Source organism: Podarcis liolepis (genome assembly GCF_965112155.1).
Source record: "Podarcis liolepis genome assembly, chromosome: 13".
Classification (NCBI taxonomy): Eukaryota; Metazoa; Chordata; class Lepidosauria; order Squamata; family Lacertidae; genus Podarcis; species Podarcis liolepis.
Window position 1 is genome coordinate 37595231 of NC_139573.1, and position 25397 is coordinate 37620627.

General features: G+C 44.5%; 1 protein-coding gene and 1 long non-coding RNA gene across 2 annotated transcripts in view; both read right to left on the reverse strand.

Annotated features, from left to right (window-relative positions):
* Positions 1-2561: 2561 nt before the first annotated feature.
* Positions 2562-5185, reverse strand: LOC310692456. The gene is made up of 2 exons (XR_014518827.1): positions 4956-5185; positions 2562-4426 (listed from the first exon to the last, which is right to left on the reverse strand). It is a non-coding gene; the product is annotated as an uncharacterized lncRNA (long non-coding RNA).
* A 5083-nt stretch (positions 5186-10268) lies between these two features.
* Positions 10269-25397, reverse strand: part of LASP1 (LIM and SH3 protein 1) — a 52470-nt gene continuing 37341 nt past the window's right edge. Inside the window, exons 4-7 of the mRNA XM_083470265.1 lie at positions 23167-23274; positions 16506-16671; positions 14982-15085; positions 10269-13979 (exon numbers count right to left, since the gene is read on the reverse strand). Coding sequence (XP_083326391.1) covers positions 13806-13979; positions 14982-15085; positions 16506-16671; positions 23167-23274 — 552 coding nt within the window. The 3' untranslated portion in view covers positions 10269-13805. The remainder of the gene's footprint in view (positions 13980-14981; positions 15086-16505; positions 16672-23166; positions 23275-25397) is intronic.

The following is a 25397-nucleotide window of genomic DNA, read 5'->3' on the forward strand; positions in this document are numbered from 1 at the left end:
AAAGTCAATTGGAATTTAGATTTTCACAGAATATAAAGGTTTTGCAAGAGATTTTAAGTTATAGAAAATCTTCCATGTGGCAGCTCTTTAGATGCTTGGAGATGGCTAACATGTCTTCTCTCGGTCTTCTCTTATCCATGCTAAACATACCCAACTCCCTCAACCATTCCTCATAAGGCTTTGTTTCCAGACCCCTTTATTGTATTTGTTGCCCTCATCGGCACACTTTCCAGCTTGTCATTATCCTTCTTAAATTGTGGTGCCCAGAACTAGACACACACTTATACTTTTAAAAGCATTTAGTAGCTCAACTGACATTTATTTGATGTAATTTATTTGTTTCTTGAAGGTCCGTTTTTGACAAAAGCATGCTTGCTTGTTAACTTAGAACTAAAAATATAAGAGTTTGCTGGATCATACCAAATGACCCTCTAGCCCATGGGTAGGCAAACTAAGGCCCAGGGGCTGGATCCGGCCCAATCGCCTTCTGTGAGATTCCAGGGAGTTCCAAGGTTTGAGTTTCCTTTGGAAATGAGGCACAGCAGAGACTGTGGTGTCTTTATGATATGTAGTTTATTTACACGTAATACAACCTGATCCTACAATGGAGAGGCTGCCAGCTTTATATCCCAAGAGGGTCTTGCTTCCTCCATAGGTCCAAGCAGACATCAGCCATGTTTGCCTTGCTCTTCCACTAACATGAATGTCATAAAACTGGCAGGTTGACAGGGAGGAGGAAGAGGATCCTGAGGGGTGTGTTTGGGACTGGGGCAAGCAAGGGATGGGAAAGGAAGTACTCACAGGGTGATGGAGGGTGGCAAGGGAATGGGGGGTCAATGCACAGGAACTAGAGCAGCAGGACCCATCACCAGAACTAGAGGGTCCCCTGTCTCCAAGAACCCAGCAGGCTGAGAGGTGTCAGGAGAAGTGAGAGGGGTGCTCTAGGCATAGCTGTCAACTTTTCCCTTTTCTTGCAAGGAATCCTATTCAGAATAAGGGGATTTCCCTTAAAAAAAAAGGAAAACGTTGACAGCTATGGCTCTAGGACAGGAGTCAGCAAACTTTCAGCAGGGGGCCGGTTCACTGTCCCTCAGACCTTGGGGGGGCCGGACTATATTTTTTTTTTGGGGGGGGAGAAATGAACGAATTCCTATGCCCCGCAAATAACCAAGAGATGCAATTTAAATAAAAGCACACATTCTATTCATGTAAAAACACCAGGCAGGCCCCACAAATAACCCAGAGATGCAGTTTAAATAAAAGGACACATTCTACTCATGTAAAAACACGCTGATTCCCAGACCATCTGCAGGCTGGATTTAGAAGGCAATTGGGCCAGATCCAGCCCCTGGGCCTTAGTTTGCCTACCCATGCTCTCTAGGAGGCTAAGGCAGACAAGAGCCCACAGCCCAACTCCCTATCTGGCCAGGTGGGGCTCGCTAGCTCTGGCAGAAGGTTTGTGATTCCTTGGCTGGAGTAGGCTTGGAACAGGTGAGGGTAATATGCTTCGTCAAGCCCAGATGCTGCAATCAGCATTCAAAAGGGAAGCAGAGCTGAGGTTCTATGTTTGCTCAACTGCCCATGTTGATAGACCTTGACTTGGATACTCCTTCAAGTGTACGGGATTATGCTTTGTGTTTGACTCTGGACTGTATCCTGACTGCTGGACTTCAGCCTTGGCGATGTGGATTGACCCTGAACTGCATTTCCTGGACTTTGCTTGTGTGGACTCACCCTTGGACTTTGCGTACTGACTTGCTGCCAGGTAAGCCAGGGGTTCAGGGCGCATAACTCCTAATTTTGCTCTAGGCAGCTGCCATGATTGCTTCTCTGTTCCATTGCTGTTTACTGTTTAAACCTTTCCCCCTTGAGCACACCAGGAAAACTGCAATCCTGAAACTCTACTACTGCGCTTTGTTCCTGTACCCAACTCTGAGCTCAGGGAAGAGCTTCACCCATTTTCCCACTGGCACAGAATCTTTGCTTTGTTAATTGCCCATCTTCCTGCCCCCTTTGTTTGCTGAATGGCATGGCCATTATTGGGCTGGCTTGGACATGGGAAAGCTGAGCCCAGCTATGAAGGGTTTAACTATTTGAGCAGTGATTAAATTCTAAAACTTACTAAATCCGGGCACCCCTAAATTCTGGCACCCAAGTTGTTCGCCATCACTGTATCTTGTGGGTGCGAAGAAGTACTTTCCCCCCCCCCCCCGTTCCTGATTCTTCCAGCAGTCGGCTTAGGTTGGATGCCACTGAGGGAGGGAAACGTTCCTTTATCCACTTTCTTTCTGTAAACCATGGATAAGTTTAAAAAGTTTATCATGTCCCCACCTTTTTTTTTCTTCTAGACTACAAAACCCCAAATGTTGTGTCTTTTTCCTCAAAGGGAAGCAAAATTACCTCCTTGCCTAGCAATGAAGGGCAAACACCTTTTTGGTGGTTGAGCTAAACCATTGAACAGATAATAACTGAGTTTTTACTAGCTTTCCATTTAACACCTCAAAACCAACCCATCCTTTAGCCATGCTTTTGTCTCTTTTTTTAATGAACACTCAATAATACAAGGTGCCTTGAAGTTTATTCACATTAAATTATTAATTTTTACATTTCAAACCTTCCAAAAACTACTGTTTGTGTGAGGGAATATGTTTGGTTCTGCCTCTTGTGTCATTTTACACATTCCAAAAATACAAGGAAACAAAAAAACCACAAACCATGGAGCTTATATATTGGGTCCTGCACATTAGAGATAGTTTTGTTTCCAGTCTGAAAGTAGGAACGGGGTAAATCTGTCAGTTTCAGTCTCCTTCTGCTTCTTCCATTCTTAAATTCAGATCTCCACATTTCCATATCGATTTATGATTCTTGGTTTGGTTTTGTTTTTAAAAAGTCCAAGGAAACTCATCAGCTTTTCAGTGCAAATTTCTCCTAGTACGCTGACATGCCATTTTGCCGAATACTTGCTTTGCAAAGCATATTTCTCATCTTATACATTTCTGTAAGTTATTTTCACTAATATATGTATTTTGATGCACACTTTACAACCCTAGCACATACATTTTTCTACGCATCACTTGGCTGGCAAACAGCATTGCAAAATTTGGAGAAGTGCACATTTCAAAGGATGGTTGTGTTCCAGTTCACTTATTGTTTCAGAAAGCACAGATTGGGTAAATTCACCTTTAAATGTTACTTCAAATCTCTCCTCCTTGCCTAGCTGACAGTATCAGTTTGGATGTGGAGGCAAAAAGTTACAACCTGCAACAGTTTGCAAGGACATTATTTTCACACAAGTATTTGCACTATGTCAATTTTTTTATCTGTGTTAGTAACTGTACTAAGCCAACATTCTGGCATTTTAGTGCACTGAAGTCATCGCAGAAACATTTTCCTTTGGAGAGGGAGGGAGGGAGGGAGGGAGATAAGTCCATCCGACAGCTTTCAAACAATACTTCCTTTTCACGTTTCTCTCATATTCATAGAAATTATGAACATGTGACATATTGGAGAAAGAGAATCCCTAAGCTTTCATATCAACCCAAAAGACACACTCCTTTCTACGTATTTCGCATGTGGCTTTCATGTCCCTGTGCAAAAATCTGACCAGCTTAGAAAGATATAGGGGAGAAAGCAACTATGTATAAAAAATATTTTCTGGAAATTTTTCTTTAAAAAAAAGGCAAAAATAAGCATTCTGATCCCCTGAACAGCAATAGCAGCACAAAGCCACACCTCTCAGAGACAGTGTTTCATGTACAAGCTTCCACACAGGGAAATGTGGGGTGTTTTGAATATACTACTGAGCTGCTGGGTGTGCTGCCCCACCCCTTCTGCACCCGATAGGTGATGTCCATGCCCAAACCCATTTCTGCACAGAGACTGTGTTGTCCATATTGGGACCTTAGCATGACAAACATTAGCTAGAATATGTTTGGTTATCCATCTGTGTCTCTCCCCCCAGCCCCGCCTCCATTTGGCCTTTAGAAATCCATATTTTCCCAGATTCCTTTTTACTAAAAAACAAACAAACCTAGAACTTACAAATGAAAGAAAATACTATTTTTTCCATTCAAAGGCTGCATATTTTCACATATAGAATACCTCTTTTTTAAAAAAACAACAACAGTAGGGTAGTCCAAGCAATAGCTTTACCCCTTTTTCCTCTTAGAACCTTTCAGTCACCTTTCTCTTGCTGTCCATTTTTGTCCACCCCTGGCCTTGTTCCCTTGTTGTTCCCATTGCATTTCCAGCCCAAATCCTTTGAAATCTCAAGGCGGCGTCTTCAGGGTGTTGGGCTGAATCATTCTTCTCTTTGCCAGTGGGTCGTGCGAAGGGTTAACCTTTCTCCAGAATGCTCTGGAAGAACTCTAGATGGCTGCCTCGCTGACATGTGAGCATGGATCTCCTCCAAGATGGGCTCTCCCATCTGTAGAAAATCCCCATTAAGGCAAGAAAAGGAAGGAAGAAAAAAGGATGTGGATATAAATACACATGGACTGGTAGCAAGCAGGCACCTTATTTACCAAACGCAATTCCAAAGCACTCAGTGCTACCCGTTGCTTCTTAAAAGCAGAGTAAATGTCACAAGAGCCTCTGTACTTTCTTCAGCCCAAAGCCATTATCACAAACATCACATTGAGCAGCAATAAAGATCCAGAATTGATTCTTAAACAGAGAAAGGGCATTAATAGTACAGTAATAGCCCAGGCATTATTTTTTAAATGCATTTTGCTCAGCAAAATACAGAAGGCGCGCAGCTTTCTATCTGCGGAAAGATCGGGTGATGGGTATTATTTAGTGATGGCAGAAAAGTGTTTTCATACACAAACACACACCATTTATTCCTCTATGCAGTCTACTGCCTTCCGCCTACCCCCCAACCCCCGCAGCACAGATTTAACAGTGTGGCTTTCAAATACGACAGAGCTTTGCTAACCATAAATCAGAATTCCCACCTGCAGTATTGCTGAGAAAACAGCGCGAATCGAGGAAAGCAGTCTCCCTGCTTGGTCGCGATCCATAGCCTTTGCCGGTGGCGTGGATGGAGATTCTACAACATATAGATGATGTAGGATAAAACAACCAGGCCGATAATGGCAAAAAACATGAGGATGAAAATGTCCAACATGGTGATGGAGGGGGAAATGGGGACAGCAATGGTGCTGCCTGGAATCGGAGGCTGGAGGGGAGGGAGAGAGGGAGATTGAGAGAGACAGACAGCTGGTGCAGAGGAAGGGAGGGGTTTAGACTGAGGCAAGGTAATTGCAGGGCTGCCTGCCTGCCTGCCTGCCTGCACATCAGCATCTAACAGGACAGAATGGTGATGCCAGATGAAACAGAGCTGTCTTTTTCTTCAAGGGATGGAGAAAAATAAAAAATGGGGTTGTTTGTGGAATCTATGAGAATGTAACCAAGATGCCTAACGGCAAGGATTCACTGATATCTATTCACCGCAGATTTATTCAAAATATCAGGAATCTGGCAGAAGTGCCAGCCACAATGCAGAGAAAATGAAGCATAGTTAAATCCCTGTTGCAGCCAACTCTCTCTGTGTGTACGTGCACGGACAAAGAATCTAGATTTGTATTCTGATGTCCTCCAGAATTTAACCCCTATTTTTGTTGCACAAGGTAACCTGAAGTGAGATGGCAAAAAACAGCTGGATGGGATCTTGAGGTCTGGAACTGGGAAGGTGTGACCTCCCAGATTGGATATTGCTGATGACCCTGGAAAGTGGTCTTTAATTTTTTTGCTTTCCAAGGTAACATTTCTGTTTATCAGGACGGTATTAATAACTTTTCTGTCCTCATGGTGCAGCGTTCAAGATGGCACAGAACGGTTGATGGATGGAGGGCTCTGCTTGACAGAAGGGTGCAGATGAGATGGTTCTGGGTGCTTTGTTGATCCATCGTTACTAAGATTTAGTAGTCTTTTAAAACAGTAATCTTTTTGACTGCCGGGTCATCTAAGTCGTTTCTCTGTTTTCCCCCCAGAAGACACTAGATTGCTGTTTTTTTCTTAAGCGGGCAGAATTTTAAAATGCTGGCTGAATATACTCTAAAAATAACAACCTTGAATATAATATAATTCCCTCTTAACAGTGAACTCTTTGGAAGCAAAATGGTCCCCTCCCAAAAGACAAGGGAGTGGTTTTTATATAATTAGGGCACTTGATAAGTGTGCAGAAGTTTGTGGAGATAAAAGTGGGGAGGGAAATCAAAAACCCCAAATGGCCTTGCAATTGCCTGTGAAGTCTGAAAGCTTGCAGAACACTGGTGGCAGCTGAGCTAAAACAGGGATAAGAAACCTTTCATTTGTCCCCACCTTGTGGGCTTACTTTCACAGGTGGGCGGGACTAGCCACCTGTTGATCACATGGCTTCATTAGCATGCCACTTGGGTGACAGCAGGTAGGTTGTCTCACCACCTGTCAAAAACCTTTGCTGATTGCCAGACATTGCCAGACTCTGTCACAAGAGACCAGGGCCCTGCGGGACTTGACATCTTTCCGCAGGGCCTGCAAGACAGAGCTGTTCCACCAGGCCTTTGGCCAGGGCACAGCCTGACTCCCTCCTTCGGCAATCTTCGCGGAGCTCTGGCCCAATGGTTGCCAGTGGCTTGAATTAATTAATTTTATAATTAATGATTTTAGAGTGTTGTTTGTGCTGTACTTTTGTACTGTTTTATTGTTGTTAGCCGCCCTGAGCCCGGCTTCGGCTGGGGAGGGCGCAATATAAATAAAAATTATTATTATTATTATTATTATTATTAAATGGGAACTTAAAGTGGTGTTGCCTGCCCTGGATTCAGTGAATTTGTGAAGGCTCAGGCACAGAGCTGCCAAAGTGCTTATTCAAGCATTGGCTACATGAGGCTGAAGTCTCCCTCACATCGCAAAAGAGAACCCATGATTGTTTTACCTTGTCTGTTCCCATCACTGGCGATGTCAGCTGTTTGACAGGTGGGTGTGGGTTGGGCGAAATAGCTTTGTGGGCCAAATTGGGCCTTCTGGTTGGCTGAGACTGGCCCCTAGACCAGTGGTTCCCCACTCCTGGTCTAAAGGATAAAAAATCAGGCATAGCATGCAAATGGAAAAGACAAGAGGAACACGTTGTTTGCCTCTTCTGTAGGCAAACTATGCCTTTCTGCTTGATCTCTCTGCTGCCTTTGATACCACTGGGCTCTTTAGGATGGGTGCTGGGACTCTGTAGTGGTTCTGGTCCTTCCTGGAGTTTCGGATCCAGAGAGCAGCACTGGGGGAAATGCTTTTCGGACCCTTGGCATGTCTGTTATGGGGTCTTTTGTCCCCAGTGCTATTTAACAACTTCATGAAGCCATCAGGAGTGGTCATTAGGGGATCTGTGGCAATGGTCATCAGATTATGGTGTGGACCACTGTCTGGGCACAGTGGTGCACTGGGTAAGGGCCAATAAATTGAATATAAACCCTGTCAAGACTGAGGCTTTGTGAGTGGTTCCTGTGCTGGGAGACAGGTTAGATACCTGTTTCAAGGCAGGGATGTATTCCCTCTGAAGGAACAGGTACATAGTTTCGGGGTGCCCTTGAATCTGTTTTTGTCACAGGTGACCTCTGTGGCTGGAAGTGCCTTTTACCAGCTTTGGTTGGTAAAACAGCTATGGGTGCCTTTTCCTGAGATCACTTTGCCAGTGAGGTCCTGGCACTGGGTAACCTCATTACTGGATTACTGCAATGGACTCCATGTGGAGCTCCATCCAGAAGTTGTATCTGATTCAGAATCCTAGGTTGTTGACTGGGGCATTCTGTTGACATCATATAGCACAGGCATCCCCAACCTTCGCCCCTCCAGATGTTTTGGACTACAATTCCCATCATCCCTGACCACTGGTCCTGTTAGCTAGAGATCATGGGAGTTGTAGGCCAAAACATCTGGAGGGCCGCAGGTTGGGGGTGCCTAATGTAGCACCTCTGCTGCAGGGACAACCTTGGCTCTCAGTATGCTACCGAGTACACTTCAAAGTTTTGCTTGTAGCATTAAAAGCCCTAAACAACTTCCAGGTGACCTTGCTCCATATACCCCTGCCTGGCACCTGTGCTCCACAGATAGGGCACTGCTAAGAGCTGCACTGCATGTACTAGGAAATGAGCCTTTAGTGTGGCAGCTGCAGCCCTCTGGATTCAGTTAGAAGCTGAAATTTAACAGGCTCCTTGTGTCACGATGTTTAAGTGGCTACTGAAGATGCTTTTGGTTAAGAAGGCTTTCTCCGATGTACGGCAGTCATTTTATGTAATATTAATTGTAGAAATTGGTCTTCTTACAGTCTGCATCTCCTGTATTTTATCGCCTTTCATCTTACTGGCTTGATGTTAGGTGTGGGACAGGTGAAAACATGTCTGAGCCAAGATGGGTTCATTATATGGCAGGGCCATAGCGCCATTTGTATGAAAATTGTGCCGTCCTGGTAACCTGAAGGAAAACACAACCATGCATGCTTTCCTAGGAACCTGAATTAGCAGCTTTCTGTTAATGCACACAGAGGAAAGTTACAGTTCTATGGAAAATACGAGTATTATATCCCACTTACTATATTTATATGGACTCCTGTGCTTTAGGCTAAAGGCAGCAGACTTGCCCTGCTGTAGTAGTTTATTCTTGCTTTCATTGCTTGGCTTTTGTCTCCCAAGTCCTGGCCACTCTCTTTAGCCAGTGCTAGGCCATGTCAGGGGTAAAGGTAAAGGGACCCCTGACCATTAGGTCCAGTCATGGCCGACTCTGGGGTTGCGGTGCTCATCTCACTTTACTGGCCGAGGGAGCCGGCGTACAGCTTCCAGGTCATGTGGCCAGCATGACTAAGCCGCTTCTGGCGAACCAGAGCAGCGCACGGAAACGCCGTTTACCTTCCCACCGGAGCGGTACCTATTTATCTACTTGCACTTTGACGTGCTTTCGAACTGCTAGGTTGGCAGGAGCAAGGACAGAGCAATGGGAGCTCACCCCATCACGGGGATTCGAACCACCGACTTTCTGATTGGCAAGTCCTAGGCTCTGTGGTTTAACCCACAGCACCACCCGCGTCCCTGCCAGGAGCTTGTATTTAAGCCCTTCTCTACATTATGGCATTTGCATCCAGACCTCCCGTACCAAAAATGGGGTCTGATTTCAGCAATCCCACTGCCCTCCCACCCTCCCACATACCTGTCTTCCAGTGCTAGCTCTATACTTCTCTCCTCCAGCCTGATTTTCAGCATCAGAATCCCTGGCTTTTGGTGGTCAAGGTTGTTTGCTTTAGATTCTCTAACATGACAGGAGAAAGTGTGCCTAGTGTTCAGCCCCTTGGAGTTGCTGCGGTGTAAGCAACAAAGTTTATGATGCTACAGAAATATAATCTGAAAACTCTCTTTAAAAAATTTCAAAGAAAAGGAGCTAGAAATTGGGAAATGCAAACACCCTAGATGCAATGTAGATTAAAATTACTCAGTCATTTGGATATGGGAATGTATATTTTAAATTTGAATGTGTATAGGTAGAAATACTATTTTTAATGCTTTTATACTTCAGCTGTTTTTGCATACACTCAGTGTAGTCAGTTTGATCCTCCATCTTCCTTGCTTTTTGCTCTTTCTTTGATTCCCAGACCTGTTCCATCTCTCTTTGGTCAGCGCTACCAAGTACTTTAGCTACAGGATAACACACAGCCCCTTTACACCAGGCTTCAAACTATCCTTCCCTCGTTACTTTCAGAGTGGAATTTTGGGATGACCAGCACATCCTCCCTCTTAAGCCATCCTTTGCGGGGGGGGGGGGTTATTAAGCAGACTTTCTTAATCTGGGGAGTAAAACCAACAGTCTTATGGAGTACAGCTGTGGCTTCATTGTAGAAATAAATTATATCAGGGAACAACAGAACAGTGAGCAAAAGGTTATGACTGCATTATCTTGACTTAGGCTATCAAGCAAATCGCCGTGATGTGAATTGGGATTACAATTCTCTTTTGTAGGCAAACTATGGTTTGTCTGTACCAGGAAGTACAGTTGGGAGCAAGTGCACAAGATGAGGATGTGAGAGGGGCCAAACCCTTCAAAGGGCAGCTAAATCATGGTTTGGTCACTCTCTGTACAGGGAAATCTACCCAACTTTGGTCTGTTTATATGACTACCTGCCCTATAGATAGGTTGCTTTACATTTTGAAGGCAGGTCACTTCTTACAGCATTCTGAATGTAAGTTTATTTCCCATTTCTACCAAAGGAAAGAGAAAACTATCAAAGACCACCAAAAATCAGTCAGCAGTAAAAATTATACTTTTATTTTCAAATTGGCATCAACCAGAAGAGAACTGGTACTACATTTGATTCTATGGTGCCATTGAAAAAGGCCAAATGACTTTTGGAGAGGGCGGGCAAGCCCACAAAGAAGAAATACACAAAGAACAGATGAAAACCCCAAAATATACTCCAAAGGAACAAAAAATCATTCTAAGTTCAGACACTGAAATCTTATTTGAAAAGCTACAATGTACAAGAGACTTGACATGAATAAAAATGGCTACACAGATGCAAGTTAGCTGTTTTTCTTTCTTTTTTAACATTTTATTTAAATACAGGTTTAGGTGCTATTGGGGAAAAAGGCAAAAGTGCATAAAGAAGGCAGAAAAAAAATAAATCAAGCAGTGAGAAACCATTTCTCCCAGGGCAGGGTTGAAAAGACTAGGAGATTTATAAAATAATGAGAGTATTTTATTGTAACTTTATTTGGTCCTCTAAAAATATTTATTCACATTACGTTATTTTTGTATCTTCCTCACAAAAAGCTGTCCTCTTAAGGATTGTCTATACATGATTTTGTCTTTTTCAGTTAGGAAATCAGCCAGTACTAAGGTTGTGCTTCTGTCTTAGCACCAAGAAGAATGTGATTTCTCTTCACCCACCAGTCATTCTCGTTGGCACCTTTAGAAAGTTCACCCTAAGATTAGGTGGTCCCTAGACACCTGTATCCCTCTAAAAATGGTTGCGTTATAGAAAACCTTGTCACCATTCTTGTTGACCTTTTCATTTCTACAAATGGATCTCTCTGGGACATGGATATGGTGAAGAGGAGACCAAAACCCTCCTCCCTTTAATCACTAGTGCAAAGGAAAAGTAGGGACCAGGGCTTTTTATTTTTGAGAAAATATGCTAAAATGTTTGTGCTTCTATGATTTTATGAAAAGAATGATTTGGTCATTATTTCTGCCACTGATCTGAGGGGTGTGCAGGAACTTCATCATTTTAAACTTGGATAGGGAGCCCCAAAGGGATTTAAAACCCTCCTGAGAGATTTAGCTACAAATCACTAGTGTGCGGTACTCCACCAGTCACGAAGATATGCAAGAGTACTTTGGGAATGATGAAATGTAGCATCCTTTGCTTTCAAACTTCAGGGGCCTAAACATTGAGCAGGCAAGTTCTCCTTAACTCTTGCTTAACGTAAGCCTATTTCACACCTCTTGTAAAGAGACTAAGCTCGTGCTTTTAACATTGCATATGTATGTTCTTTCTGTTCCACAAAGTCCACAGGCAAGAGGGGATGCAATGTGAGGGAAAGGCAAGGTCCTGATATGCCTCTATGCACAGAAGGGGAGGAAAGGGGAAAAGGAAGAGCACATACATGCAAACAGCACTGGAATGGGAGAATGTGTGAGGGCGGCACGTGTCTTTTAACTTGGTCCTTGTACTTTCCAGGTGCTTGAGAGGCGACGACTAAAAACCACCAGAGGATTCAGTAGACTGAGCACCTCTCTCTCTCTGTATGTGCCTCTGATGGGCGTTCTTAAAAACGAAAAGGTAAGAAGTGTGCCTCCAGAGGTCCACTTGCCAAACATTTCAGTTATCCCAGTAAGAGACAACTACCAAATAAAGTGGCTTAGAGCCGCTTCTCTCATGTTAGATTTAAAGACACCAGTTGTTTTCCAGAGGCCTCTTCCATAGGTAGAGCTTTGCAATCACATCACAGCTAAATGAGTTATTAGACACAGGCTCTAAGACCTACTTTTAAGGGTTTGTTGCCCCGCATGGCTGCTGGCTGTTTATTATTTAACTGGATTTGCCTTCTGTCCCAACACAGAAGTGACCTCGGGGAGTCACTGCACTTCTTTAAAAGTAACAGGAGAAGCAGCAATCAATATGCGGAGAAGGATGACTTTCAAGAATCTTACTCCTACTTAGAGGAGCTCAGCCTTTGCTCTTCCATCACACCAGCACAGCCCTATAAATTTCCAGTTATATCGTAGTTCCCTGCTATACTGACAGCAACACTCCAAAGAATTTGCTTTTGGTCCATGAGACTATCCCAAGCCAGCAACAGCATCTTGAGGGGGAGGAAGAGGTATGTTTCTAGTGCAAGGCAGTAGTTCCCCTGATCCCTTCATCCAATTGCCAGGCTGGCTTGGGGGGCAGTAGAAAGAGGAGGAAGGATTGTAAACATTGCTTGGCTCAAAAAGTACAAGAAAGGGAGATGATGCTTTCTGCAAGTCTGCCTTTGGGCTGACAGGAATGTGGGTTCAGGAGAAAAGCTCCACATACAGATCTGCCTTCAGTAAGAGCCCCATGAATACTCCCTAAAGCAAGGAGCAATTGGTCCCTATGCTTACATCTCCACAGTAACTGGGATTCTTCTTGCCCAAGGCTGCTGTAGTCAAGGTTATTCAGAGGAGTGCCCACCTGCCTCTCTACAGGTTAGGTGTCAACAGAATTTGGAATTCTACAAAAACAGAGCGGGAAGGGCATTGATAAACACCAGGAATCTGCGAGAAATGACTATTTGCAGGCATTAAGCTAGGGGAGTCTTGCATAGGCCAGTTCAAAAGTTTACTTGAAGCTACTTTTGGGGTGGTGAGGAGGGCAGCAGGAATGGTCAGAAGCATCTGGAATATGCTTCTCTTCCTCCTCAAACACTCTCAACTCAAGGGGTAGCACCAAATTAAGCTGTGCAGAGTAGTATCCCTTAGTTGCAGAAACTTGGGCATCAGTTTATGTCCTGTGCACATTCTACTCCAAACTAATTTTCCCCAGGAATGCAGGGTGCATGTTTTCCTCATGCCCTGTAATATTAAGCCTAAAGTAAATGTACACTCTTATTAAGACACGGCATCCAAGAGTCCTGGATAGAATTATTATTTTTCTCCCAAACCTCCCCTTCTTTACCTCTGCACCAGCTACTGCTTTCGCTTTCATCTCCCTTCTAGTTGTGACAGATGCGCTGGTTCCTTTTGACTCCAAAAGCTCTCCTGCTTTTAACAAATGGTTTGACTTATTTCCAGCTGATAAAGATTTATAGAAAGGAAAATTAATGAGCAAGAGTCGACATGCAAACAGAGGCCTTGGACAATTTTTTTCAATGGGAATGATCAGAGACTTGCGCAAGTTACTCAAAGCTCCACTCTCCCAAAAGGAAGCATGGCAGTGGTTCCTGCCCCTGGGCCTCCCTACACAAATTCTGGTTCCACATAGGAGTTTGGTTAAGTTGTGCACATTTCAATCGGCATCAAAATCAATTCCCAAAAGGGCAGGTCCCTAGGGAAGGAGGAGGGCACAGTGCCATGCTTCATGAAAGCTGCGGGAGAGGATGGAAAGACAATTGATCTTTGATAGTAAAAAAGACACCCACCCCAAGTTCAAATGCCTCCAAAACAAGGCTATGTTGGCAGAAGATTTTTTTTTTAAATGGCCATGTCAGAGGTTCGGAACAAAATAACTGATGTGTGACAAGACAGCAGAGAAGGGATAATGGAACAAGAAGCACACAAGAGCCCTCCCCCTGCTTGCTTTCAGGGTGGCACCCGAGTGGAGCTCATATAGCCTCCACATAGTTGGCTGGAAGCATGCCTGTGTCACCGGTCCGCTCAACGGTGCCATACATCCAGCCGTCATCAATCTGCTGCACATTGATTATGGTGTCACCGTCCTGGAAGGAGACCTCGTCCTCATCGGCTGCGTTGTAATCGTAGACTGCACGGAACCGCTTCTGGGGCGGGGAAGAAAAGAGCAGGGATGGATTAGAGTTCAGTGACTTTGGGGGCTCCTCACCCACCCTTTGCTTTAAGTACACTGGACCTCCAAAACTCGTGGCTCCTGAATCCCAACAGAAAGGTACATCCCACCTTATTTTTTTAGCAGGCATTTTGCAGGCCTGATCTCTTAAATCACTGTTCCAAGCTGCTGGTAGGAGCCTAGAGTGCTCCAGCAGCCATGCTTTATGATCTTTTGCATGCATGTATGCAAACACACACAAATGCGGCAACAAAAACTTAGGTTTGATGCTGGCATGTGGCACAATCCGAGTTAACACCAACCTGCTGCTTTACAAGCTTATTTCTAAAATTTATACCCTTCCCCTTCAGTGGTCAACTGGCATTTACAGGATGGCTTAACAGAACGGGACATAAAACTAATTACATGCAATACATAGCAAGACTGAAGGAAGGTCAGGAACCATCTGTTCCACAGGTTAGGTTTATGGAATGCTGTTCTGTGAGTTGATCTGCAACGTATGATGGGATTTGGTCAAAGGATCTTACCTTGACACACAGGGCTGGACTTAAAACTTATCTTAGGATCCTTTCCAGCCACATCATTGTAAAGACAATGTTTCAATGGCTGGAAACTGAGGCGTAATGGTGGCTTCAGATCAGTATCTATAGGGCAGAGTCATAGAGCCAACAGGCGGCTCAGGGTAGGATACTGCCATCTCTTGGCCTGTTTTACATGGTTTCCCACAAATGCGCCTGTAAAGCACTTTGTTCACTTCCAATCAGATTACATCTGCTATATATACGCTTGCACACAGGGAAGAGCCTGGCTACGTATATCAGAGTACATAGTACTTTTTGCATCCGTGTGTGTGTGTGTCTGTCTGTCTGTCTGTCTGTGTCTGTCTATGTCTAGGCAGGCAGGCAGACTTCCGCAAAAGGCCAGGTTTAATTAACATTTCAGTTTCATTTCTTCCTTCTTCCTAGATCACACTTACCCCTCCGCCAGATGGGGCGTTACGCTGTATTGAGACAGGTGCTGCTGGTTCCTTGTAGCTGTAAGACTGAGAGGCTGGTTGTGCTGGCGGCTGGTGGTGGTAAACTGTGGGACACAAAGATTACTGTTAATTGTCTATTGACCAGATTGAAACTGCAGAACCTGCCTCAGGCCCTTAGGAAACAATGCAGAATTTTTGCAGGTGAGTAAATCTGCAGTGAGTAAATGTTACAGGTAGAAATATTTGACAGCCACTGTCCAGACATAAATCTGGTACAGCATAAGAGCTTCCCCCCGCCTTCCCTCCTAGGCCTTTACTAGCTTTGGTGGAAAAAACCAGTTGGGTTTCCTTTTCACTGAAGAACTTTCTGCACGTTGTTTGGAAGTGACTGCAGTTTGGCATCTCCTTGTTGCAGAAATCACTGTTTTATCTTTGCAAAGCACACAGTGTTGCCCCCTTTTTAGTTTACCCTTGGAAACTGAACTCTGTATTTTGCTGCTAAGGTCCAGAAAATGTTCAAGTAGCTATCTTAGCCTGCCTGTTCCTTGAACAAAATGCTATCAAATTCAATCAAATTATTCTCTAACAAACCTTGAATGAATTTTAACAAATACTAAATTCTAACACTCATAAAACATGCTATTAAATGCATAATCATAAAATAGCCTAACTATAAATTCAATAAAGGAAAGAAGAAGAAGAGGACTTTGGATTTGATATCCCGCCTTTCACTCCCTTTAAGGAGTCTCAAAGTGGCTAACATTCTCCTTTCCCTTCCTCCCCCACAACAAACACCCTGTGAGGTGAGTGGGGCTGAGAGACTTCAGAGAAGTGTGACTGGCCCAAGGTCACCCAGCAGCTGCATGTGGAGGAGCGGAGACGCGAACCCAGTTCCCTACCGCTCTTAACCACTACACCACACTGGTGAGTCCAGACAATTTTCACTTGTAATTTGTTACTTTCAGCACTTCCACATTCTTCTGTAATCTCTTGAATTAATGGTTTCTCCTAATACTTTCCCACACATCTGCAGATACACCTACCCCAGAGCTCTCACACAATACTGACAGACCTAGTCTAAAGTGGTTTCTTTCATTTCAGACTCTCAGCCCTCAATTACTCTGTCAGCTGTCCACATTTGGCTAGGACTACAATTCACAGTTGCATAGTACATTTGAAGAAGCTGCAGATGGATAGCTACGATACCCGACATGACTTGGAATATTCTCTTTCCGGTAATGTCTGCCTTACCTTTCAGTCTACTTTGATTCTACCTTCAGCGTAAGCCCCACCCTCCATCTCCTTAACTGCCATGGAATTTTCCTGATCAGAAAAACAATTCAATCATTCTAAATAGGTCCTTACAAAGGCACTACCTTATCATCAAACAGTGAACAAACTGTTGGATTTCCCTCCCTTTTTTGGGGTGGTGGGGTTGCTAAATGCCACAGGAAGACCAATTCAAGTATGTAGGGTGGACTGCTGGTATTCTCCCCACCCCTTTTCTCCAGCACAGCTTATTACCAGGGGTACTTGGTTGGACATGATGAGGTTGCTGGTGTGGTGGTGGCTGCTGCTCCACTGGCCTCCTGTAGTTGGCGGCCTCCTGGGAGTTCTGGCGTTCCGATTCGCCTCCCTCTCCACCAGGTGCGCCCATCCTGCTCTTCTCAAACTCTTCATGGTACTTTATCTGCAGAGGAAGGGGAAGAAAATATTAGAGCAGCACCAATAACACACATAGTGTGAAAGTTTTTGTGTTGTTTAATATATTCCCCACACAATCAGAAGGTGCCTTTCTGCCTGGTCTATAAAGTTCTTACAATGCAAGGCTTCTCCCCCCCCCCCCCCAGTCTCCACTGCTTTCACCCCTCTCTCTAGTATTCCAGATAAAACTCAGTGGTTGTGAATGGTAAACTGGAAGCTGCAAGTGAATGAACTGATAATCCCAAGGGTGGAAGGCTCAGTAATATAGTCCTATCACTCTCTCTTCGGAAACGCCCCCTTCAACCTCCCTCCCCATCTGAGAAGTCACTGCAGCACTGCATATAAACCAGAAGGTGGCAGTGGACAACTAGCACTTCATGTACTGTGAACTGTTACCTCCCCCTTCTCCTGTGGCTTGAGAGTACAAGCAAAGGAATGGCTTGGCACATACCGCCAAGCTCAGTGCTAGGCTCTCCCTCCAGACATTTCAGCTGCTTTTTTATCCAGTAGATGTAATAGATGTAAGACAGAAATTCTACAATCAGGAATACCAAAGCTATCACTACTGTTGGTTACTTGCTCCTGCATCTTAGCTGCTTTTGATGTACAGACATTAAACACCTGCTACCTGAAGATGCAGGGCCAGGGCCAGCGTCAACATCCTTGGGCAACGTCCAGGGCCTGCTACCCATGCCTGCCCCTGGTCCTCCTAGCACTTCAAACAGCACTATAGTGTCTAGCCACCATTTACATTTTCCCCAATGTAGTATCACTTTACAGCAGGCCTGGGAACCCATTTTTGGCTGGTGGGTCAGATCTTTATCTCCCCACTGCCCTCCTGACAACCACCTGATGTCATAGTGACATCAGACAACGCTGTACTTTGAAGCCCCGACAGTCATGACTTCAAAATGCGGCATCGGGCTGCTTGAAAGGTCTTTTGCAAACAGCCCAGCACTGCTCTGAAATGTCTGAAAACCAGAGGTTTAAAAGAGCAACACAGGGCAGTCTGAAAAGGGCTTTCAAGCGACCCCGACATGAGCTTTGGGTACATGCACCAAACTCCAGCAGGGGAATAGTGGCACACAGCCAAAATGCTGAGCAAGCTTTAACCCGGGGGTCAGCAACCATTTTCAGCTGTGGGCCGGTCCACCATCCCTCAGACTATGTGGCGGGCCAGACTATATATTTTTTTGGGGGGGGGGGGAAGAATTCCTATGCCCCACAAATGACCCAGAGATGCATTTTAAATAAAAGCACACATTCTACTCATGTAAAAACACACTGATTCCCGGACCGTCTGCAGGCTGGATTGAGAAGGCGATTGGGCCACATCCAGCCCATGGGCCTTAGGTTGCCCTACCCCTGCTTTAACCCCTGCTCATCAGCTTATAAACTGAAGTTAAATCTTGATGCTTTAGCTGTGCATTACTGTTCCCAGCAAGGAAACTGGTGTACACAGTGAATTCAGAATAAAATCCTGTGCCCCCACCCAATGATATCTGGATTGAGTGACGTCAGCTGGTGGCAGATGGGCATTTTTAAAAAATGGCTTTGTGGGCCATGTCTGACAGCTTAAAGGGTCAGAAGTTCCTCACCCCTAGAGTCTAGGGCACTGTGGGATATTAAAATAGGTACTGTATTGGCCTGAATATAAGCTGCACTTTCCCCAATTTCGGACCCTGAAAAGTTAAAGTGTGGCTTATATTTGCGACTTTTTACCATATGCTGCTGAAAGTGGTTGCGGAGTGTGTGCGCTCCCTATCTGCTTGGTGGAGGGGGAAGCAGTGCCCACCTCCTAGCTGCTTGGCGGTGGGGAGGGGGCAAGCGTGCGCAGGCCAACCAGCTAGGGAGCATGCACACCGCCAAGCAGCCGGCGCTCGACTCCAAGCTCACTCTGCGCCCGCCTCCCGGCACTACCACCCTGAACAGGGGCAGCGGGCACCAGCTTGGAGAGCGGGACGCTGAGCATCGGCACCAGCTTGATGGCCACACCTGCAAATAAGCCTTGAATTTTAAGGGTGCGGCTTATATGCGGGCCAATACAGTAAACCCAGCCATCTAGTGTAACTTGCAGCATGGCTACCACCACCACCAGGCAAGCCTCCCAGAGCCTACCGACAAAGCAAGAGGCAACACCAGAGCACATGTTGCCCACTCAAAATCTAACCACGACTTTTTCAATAATTAAGGTCAGTCCCCAATTTCTAAAGTGAGAAAAGTTGGGCCCTAAACCAGTGAGGAACTTGAGTTTTCTACCTGGGAAGAAGCCCTTCTGAGTGTTTTTATTTAAATAATTATAAAATGCAGCAAGGTGGTATACAGCATATAAAATTACAGTAACATTGATAAAGCATTTTAAAAAATGGTTGGAAAAAAGAAACTAATGTTTCAAAGGCCTGTCTGAATAACAGAGTTTTCAATAGATGCTTAAAAGTCAAAGCACCCCTCTACCAACCCTCTACTTCAGACATGAGGAAATTTTGTGGCCTGGTGGACCAGATCGCTCCCTCTCCCCCAACCCGCAAGCAAACTTTGACAGGTTACCCATGTGTCAATGCTGATGGGGGGGGGGGGAAGGATATTTCCCTTCAGGAAATATGCTGCTGAAGCAGCACCCAGCATGATCACTCAGTGATGTCAGCTGATTGACATGTGGGCATGGTTGGAGGGAAATGGCCTGTGTGCTGGAGGTCCCCCATCTTTGGTCTGCTGGCAAGGCCTGCTACAGCAAACGCCAACACAACCTCAGAGCAGCCCCGCATAAAACACAATACTCATTGATGAGGGTATGGTTCTCTGTGTATGTTTAAAGATATGCTCATTACAGTCTATGGCATGCCCACAGCCGTACAGGAAGCTAGCTATCATAAACGTTTGGGGAAACCCTGCACTGCCAAAGAAAGGTTGCTATTGGTAACAGTCCTCTATCTCCAGTTGTGTTTAGCAAGGGCAAAGTCTGGCTGCAAATTCCCTACATGTGATCACATCTGTGGTCACAACTCTAACAACCCTAGTATTCTTCCACCATTACATGTTGCACCTCATCTTCCTCCATAGCAACACGGTCCCTGAAGTGGTAAGAGTAAAGGAGGTGGAATAAGGGCACATTTTGTGCAGGGATAGATCTGAGCCTTTATCCGGGTGAGCATCCCCTGCTTGATTAGGGAGCATAAGGATCAAAACCTCATCCCATCATGTGAATATATACTTTCCACACCTTTTGGGGTTCAGAGGGACTAGCCAGGCACCACTCACATTTTATTAAATGTTATCTTTGCTGCCATTATAGGAATATACACAGCCATTCTTTTAACTTCTCTTTATATAGCAGTGGCCCACTGCCTCCTTTAAAAAAAACAAAAAATCCACCTAACAGGATGGAAAAAGCCTTTCCAAGGTATCTGGCTCTCTTAAGGATCATGCAAAACCATGCAAAAAAGCTGGAATCTACAGAGACAGCCCCACATGTGGTTTTGTTGCTTCCACAGGTTTCTCTAAGGAGTGTAGGCCAAACTGGGTTTTGCTATAAGCATCAGACAAGCCCTTTCCCAAGACACACATCCAATTGCAAACCTGGGAGGTTTGCAGCCAAGAGGGGACAGAACTGAGTCTGCAACCGAAGAGGGGAAAAAGCAGAAAATGGCAATTACTGTACTTAAAAGCTCAAAGTGTGTCTGGCAAAAGAGACTGTGGAGCAGAGGGCCTGGGAAGGGAATTCCTGTGGGATTAAACTCATCCTGCAGGGCTCCCCCCCCCCGAATTAACCCCCAGAGCGCCAGCTCACGCCAGATGGCCAAAGCAAATTATTAAGGCCAGATTAGTCAACAGACCTCAAAAAAAGTATTTTGCAGCTAGGATTAAACAGAAGAAATCACCACACACTAATTTTAACCATGGAAGTCTTGATATTTCACATTCTCCTTGCTTACTTTATGCCATTTGTCACTTCCTTGTTTTTGATCTTCAAAACTCTTCACCCCTACTGTATGTAAATTCCTTGTAGGGAGGACCCTGCTCCCATCGGTTTAGTCACCTAGTGCAGTCTCACCCACCCAAATCAGTGTGAAAAATGGTGCTCACAGCTTGGTACTGGGGTACGTGGGTTCAACTCCCTTATTACAATAATTACTGGGTGGCCTTCAGAAAATTGCATGCTTTGTCCACCATTACCCACTTAGTAAAATGGAAATAAAACCTCTTACTGGGCTTTGAGAATAATAAGTAACTACTACAGTCAAACCTCGGATCCTGGACGCCTCCGTTTTGGAACGTTTCGGCTCCCGAACACCGAAAACCTGGAAGTAAATGCTCCGGTTTTTGAACTCTTTTCGGAAGCCAAACCTCCGATGCAGCTTCCGCTTGAGTGCAGGAAGCTCCTGCAGCCAAGCCGCACCTTGGTTGTTGAACATTTTGGAAGCCAAACGGGCTTCCAGAATGGATTAGGTTCAACAAGCGAGGTTTGACTGTATAAAGAGTCACAGGTGCCTGGTCACATTGTTAATTGGTGCATTCAGAAATTGGAACATTTTCTTCCACCCCATTTGGAAGCTCTGTATAGTTAGGATTAACATCTCCCACCAACCTCAAAACTGTTGTGTGGTAGGAGTTGTAGACCACATCATGTACTAAAAACTATATAAATTATCCATGGAAGAAGATAAGACTATTTTTCCTGTTTTCCTGAAAGAGGAAATCAAACTGGTCATCTCTTCCCACTGGCTCTCTACAAGGCGTCAAGCTGTCTCCGTCCCATTCCATCACAGCTTCCAGAAAGAGCAGGTGCTGGGAAGGCTGGGCCCATGTCCTTCCAACACATATGGAAGGAATACTTAACGGAAGAAAGCTAGCAGCTGGTTCGAATCCTCCAGTGCCTGCGCTGCTGAAGCCCTCTGTGTGCAGCTGGGGGTGGAACAGAGGTCAAGAGGGAAAAGAGCCAAAGATGACAATACGTAGGCAGTCTCAGAGTGGGAGGGAGAAATGTGCCTGCATTGGCTCATAGGAGCCAACTCCAGGGAGCTGTGGGTGCCTGGGCACCCACAATAATATAACTGTGGGGGCCAGGTACCCACAAAGTCAATGAGAAAAGCTGGCAGGCGGCCGCATTGCAGTGGCAGGCACCCACAATCCTGAGTGCAAGAAGGCCCCCCTGCATTGGCTAGAGACACAATACAGCAGGGTTAAGCCACAGCTACTCAGTTTGGCTATGGGAGAATTTGGATTCATGGATCCCTGTAGTCTGATTCTTCAGCTACATATGGTTGATTACTATATCCTGTTGTGGAACAGTCACAAGATGTTTAGTTCAAGGTCTCATGGACGGTGTTTTTCTGAGAAGCAGGTCAAGTTCTGCTACTGTTTCCACATTTTGCAAATCACTCATAGCACAGGGGAGGAGAAGTGAGAGCTCAAACAGTAAAAATGTTCCAGGCTATGCTGTTGGTTCAGCAAGGTTCAGCCCTCAGGAGGGGGGGGGAACATTTCAAGCCCTCTTGGCCAAAAAACCCATGGAGGCTGGTAAATAATTTACAGGCAAACTCAAGGGAAAGAGGTCTGGGAGACATTAGGGCTATTCAGAGAATGGTACCTGACTCAGAAAAAGTACTTCACTTCTTCTCATTGGTAGAACTGACTGCCTCCAAGATTCCTATCATTTGTATACTACAAGTTCAAATTCTACTCTGCCTGCAGGAAAAGAAAGTAGTCAAGATCCAAAAATTCGTTTACATTTCTTGCCAGATATTTTCTTTCTATGCCTTGGTGAAATTGTTTACTAAGTTGTATGTGGGAGGAAACAGTTATGTAACCCAGTTCTTCAGCAACACTGGACATTTAGTAACCTGAGTCCACAGTTCCTGCTTAAACCCACCCACTTCCTATTCCTTTGTTTCAAAGAAAAATTCAATGTAGTGAGCGATCACCAGCATGGGTATTTTATTTTTCCTTAGGAAAAACCAACACATGCTGTTAACAATTAAGACTTTTTGCATAAAGTGGTCTTCTTTTACCAAGTTCTCAGAAATAGGTACAATCTAGATTTTCTAAAGCACCAAGCCTTTCTAGAATATAAATTAAGATGCTGAATGGTCTTAAGAAATATTGTTGAAATAGTGTATATACTTCCTGTTTTTATATTATATTCCAACATGATAAAGCTCAAGTATTTTTATACTATTTGCAATAAAAAGAGAGAGAGAAAAGACACTTCTGTGTAACACACAAACTCACTGTCAGCATTTGAAACTTTTGATAATACCTTTTAACTGTATTGTTTTCTGTGCTGTACAGAACAAGTAAGGCTAAGGCTGCGAGAAAAATTCTGCAGCACTGCCCAGTTTCAAAACAACTATAGAATTTGGGAAGTTTGCAGCAGGGATTTTGAAAGAGAAAACTGTGCTGCAGTAGTACCTGCCAAGGGGAAAACCAAAGCTGAACAGTATAAAACATGCAGACAGAAAACAGAATATGCAGGGTGGCTTACATTACTGATCTGATCCTGGGTCTTCTTGATTCGCTGCAATTCCGGGGTGTCAGCCACCACGCTGAAGCCCTTCCCTTTATTCTTTTCGAACTCCTCCTTGTAGCGGACCTGTGTATGTGAATGAGGAAGCATATATATGTATCACAATACTCTCCTACTATCAGCAATTTCTTTAAAAAATACAATCCCTGACTTGCAGGGGCAGCAAGTGGGACACCTCCATGGCAAGAAAACCTAACAGTCCACCAAAACTCAGGGTTTCAAGACCTTGCAGGGTTTTGTCTCTGAAAGTATAGCATAGAGTCATCCAACATCAGGTGGAAGGATGGAGTTAATCCATCTCACAGTGCATTTTTAGGTGTTCCGAAAACTTCCTAAAGGCAGTACAACAGAAGGGAAGCTTGGGTGTGAAGAGGGAAGGATGACTGTCACTACAGCTGCACTGCTCCCAAGGTCCACTGAGCACTTCAGAACCACAACACAACTGTGGGAAGAAGTCCCCATCTTCACTCTTCACTGAGACTCTCAACATAGACAAAGGAAGGAAAGAATAGGTTGTGCAGCAAGGCATTGGAATTTGTACTGCCCCCCCCCCACTGTATAAACATACCTATAGGCTCAGGTCATTAAGTGGATATAAATTTACCACCTACCTCCAAATGATTTGGCAATATGAGCACAACAAATTCTGTTCTATGCTTCTCGAATATGTCAACATCAACTATCCTGTGAGTCTCTAATACAGACATATGGTACAGTGGTGTTCTGTATCATCTTCCAATGCCATCAAGATTGATAGAAATTTACAGCTATCAGGACATCAGGCCCCAAAATACTGTCTAATATGTGCTTCAGCTATCTAAAAATAGACATGCAAAGGCAAAGGCAAATGCAGAGGGTATTTTATCCAGCAAGGTTCTTGGTGGTTTAAATCTCCCTAAAAAACATCATTTCATGAACACTTATCTCAAGCTACCCAACAAGAGTGCAGAGGCTCAGATCAAGTTCCAGTATGGAGACATCTGGAAAGTTTTCTCCTCTTTATGTTTGCTTGAAATAAAAGTTGTTGATACCCTGGGCTCACACAGAACACTTCTCAAAACGTTTGCAACTCACAAATGCTGATCAAAGATTGCTGGGAGGTTTCAGTCTGAACCATATGATCATATGAAACAGGTTTTATGGGAAAACCATAGGCATGTAAGAAAAGCCTGCTGGATCAGGCCAATGGCTCATCTAGACCAGCATCCTGCTCTCACAGTGGCCAATCAGATGCCTGAGTGAAACCAACAAGAAGGATTTGAGCACAAGAGCATTCTCTCCTCCTGTGGTTTCCAGCAACTGGTATTCAGAAACATTGCAGCTTCAAACTGTGGTGGCAGAGCATAGCCATTGTGGCTAGTGACCATTGATAGCCCTCTCCTCCATGAATTGGTCCCATCTTCTTTAAAAACCATCCAAGCTGGTGGCCATTACCGCCTCCTGTGGCAACAAGTTCCATAGTGGAGGCAAACTGGACACAAGCAAAACCCCCAGCAAAAACAAATATTTTGTTTCAAAGAAGCTGACTGGCCTATGTGATATATTTTAAATAAAATTCCTCCTCATTTCTACCTACTAACTGATCAAATAATTGATTGTCTTAACATAAGCCTGAATAATGCCTACAGACAGACATATATGTAAGATAATGAAGTTTTAAGACTCTCTTCACTTAAAGATTTCTTAACCTGGCCAGAATGTTATATATGCATGTGTCACAGTGGCTGCCATGTTGGCCCCACAACAGACAAGAGTTATAAAATAATTAGAATGAATTTTATGGACTCAGTTTTGTCCATCCCCTAAGTTTGATTTTCTTGAATGCTTCTGCCTGATGACACTTTCCGTGAAACTCAAAAATAAAGATACAATATAATTCTTTACCCAATAATTCAACTCTGTCCTCCAAGCAAGGACAAAAACCCTAAAATCATCTGCTTGGTGGATGTGAACAGCTTCACTGGCAGTCCCAATGGGAGCCAGAATGGAAAAGAAGAGAGGGAGCCTTGTTCTCATAGGCTGTGGAGAGACAGCCACAGCTGCAAGCAGCTTCCTAGATCTCAAATGGTTGAGAAACTTCAAATAAATAGAGCATGCCAATACAGAAGAGTAGTGTGGGGTTAACAGGGACAGAGACATAAATGACTGCAATTTTAGCAAGCCATGAGGGATCGTTCTCAGGGGTGTGC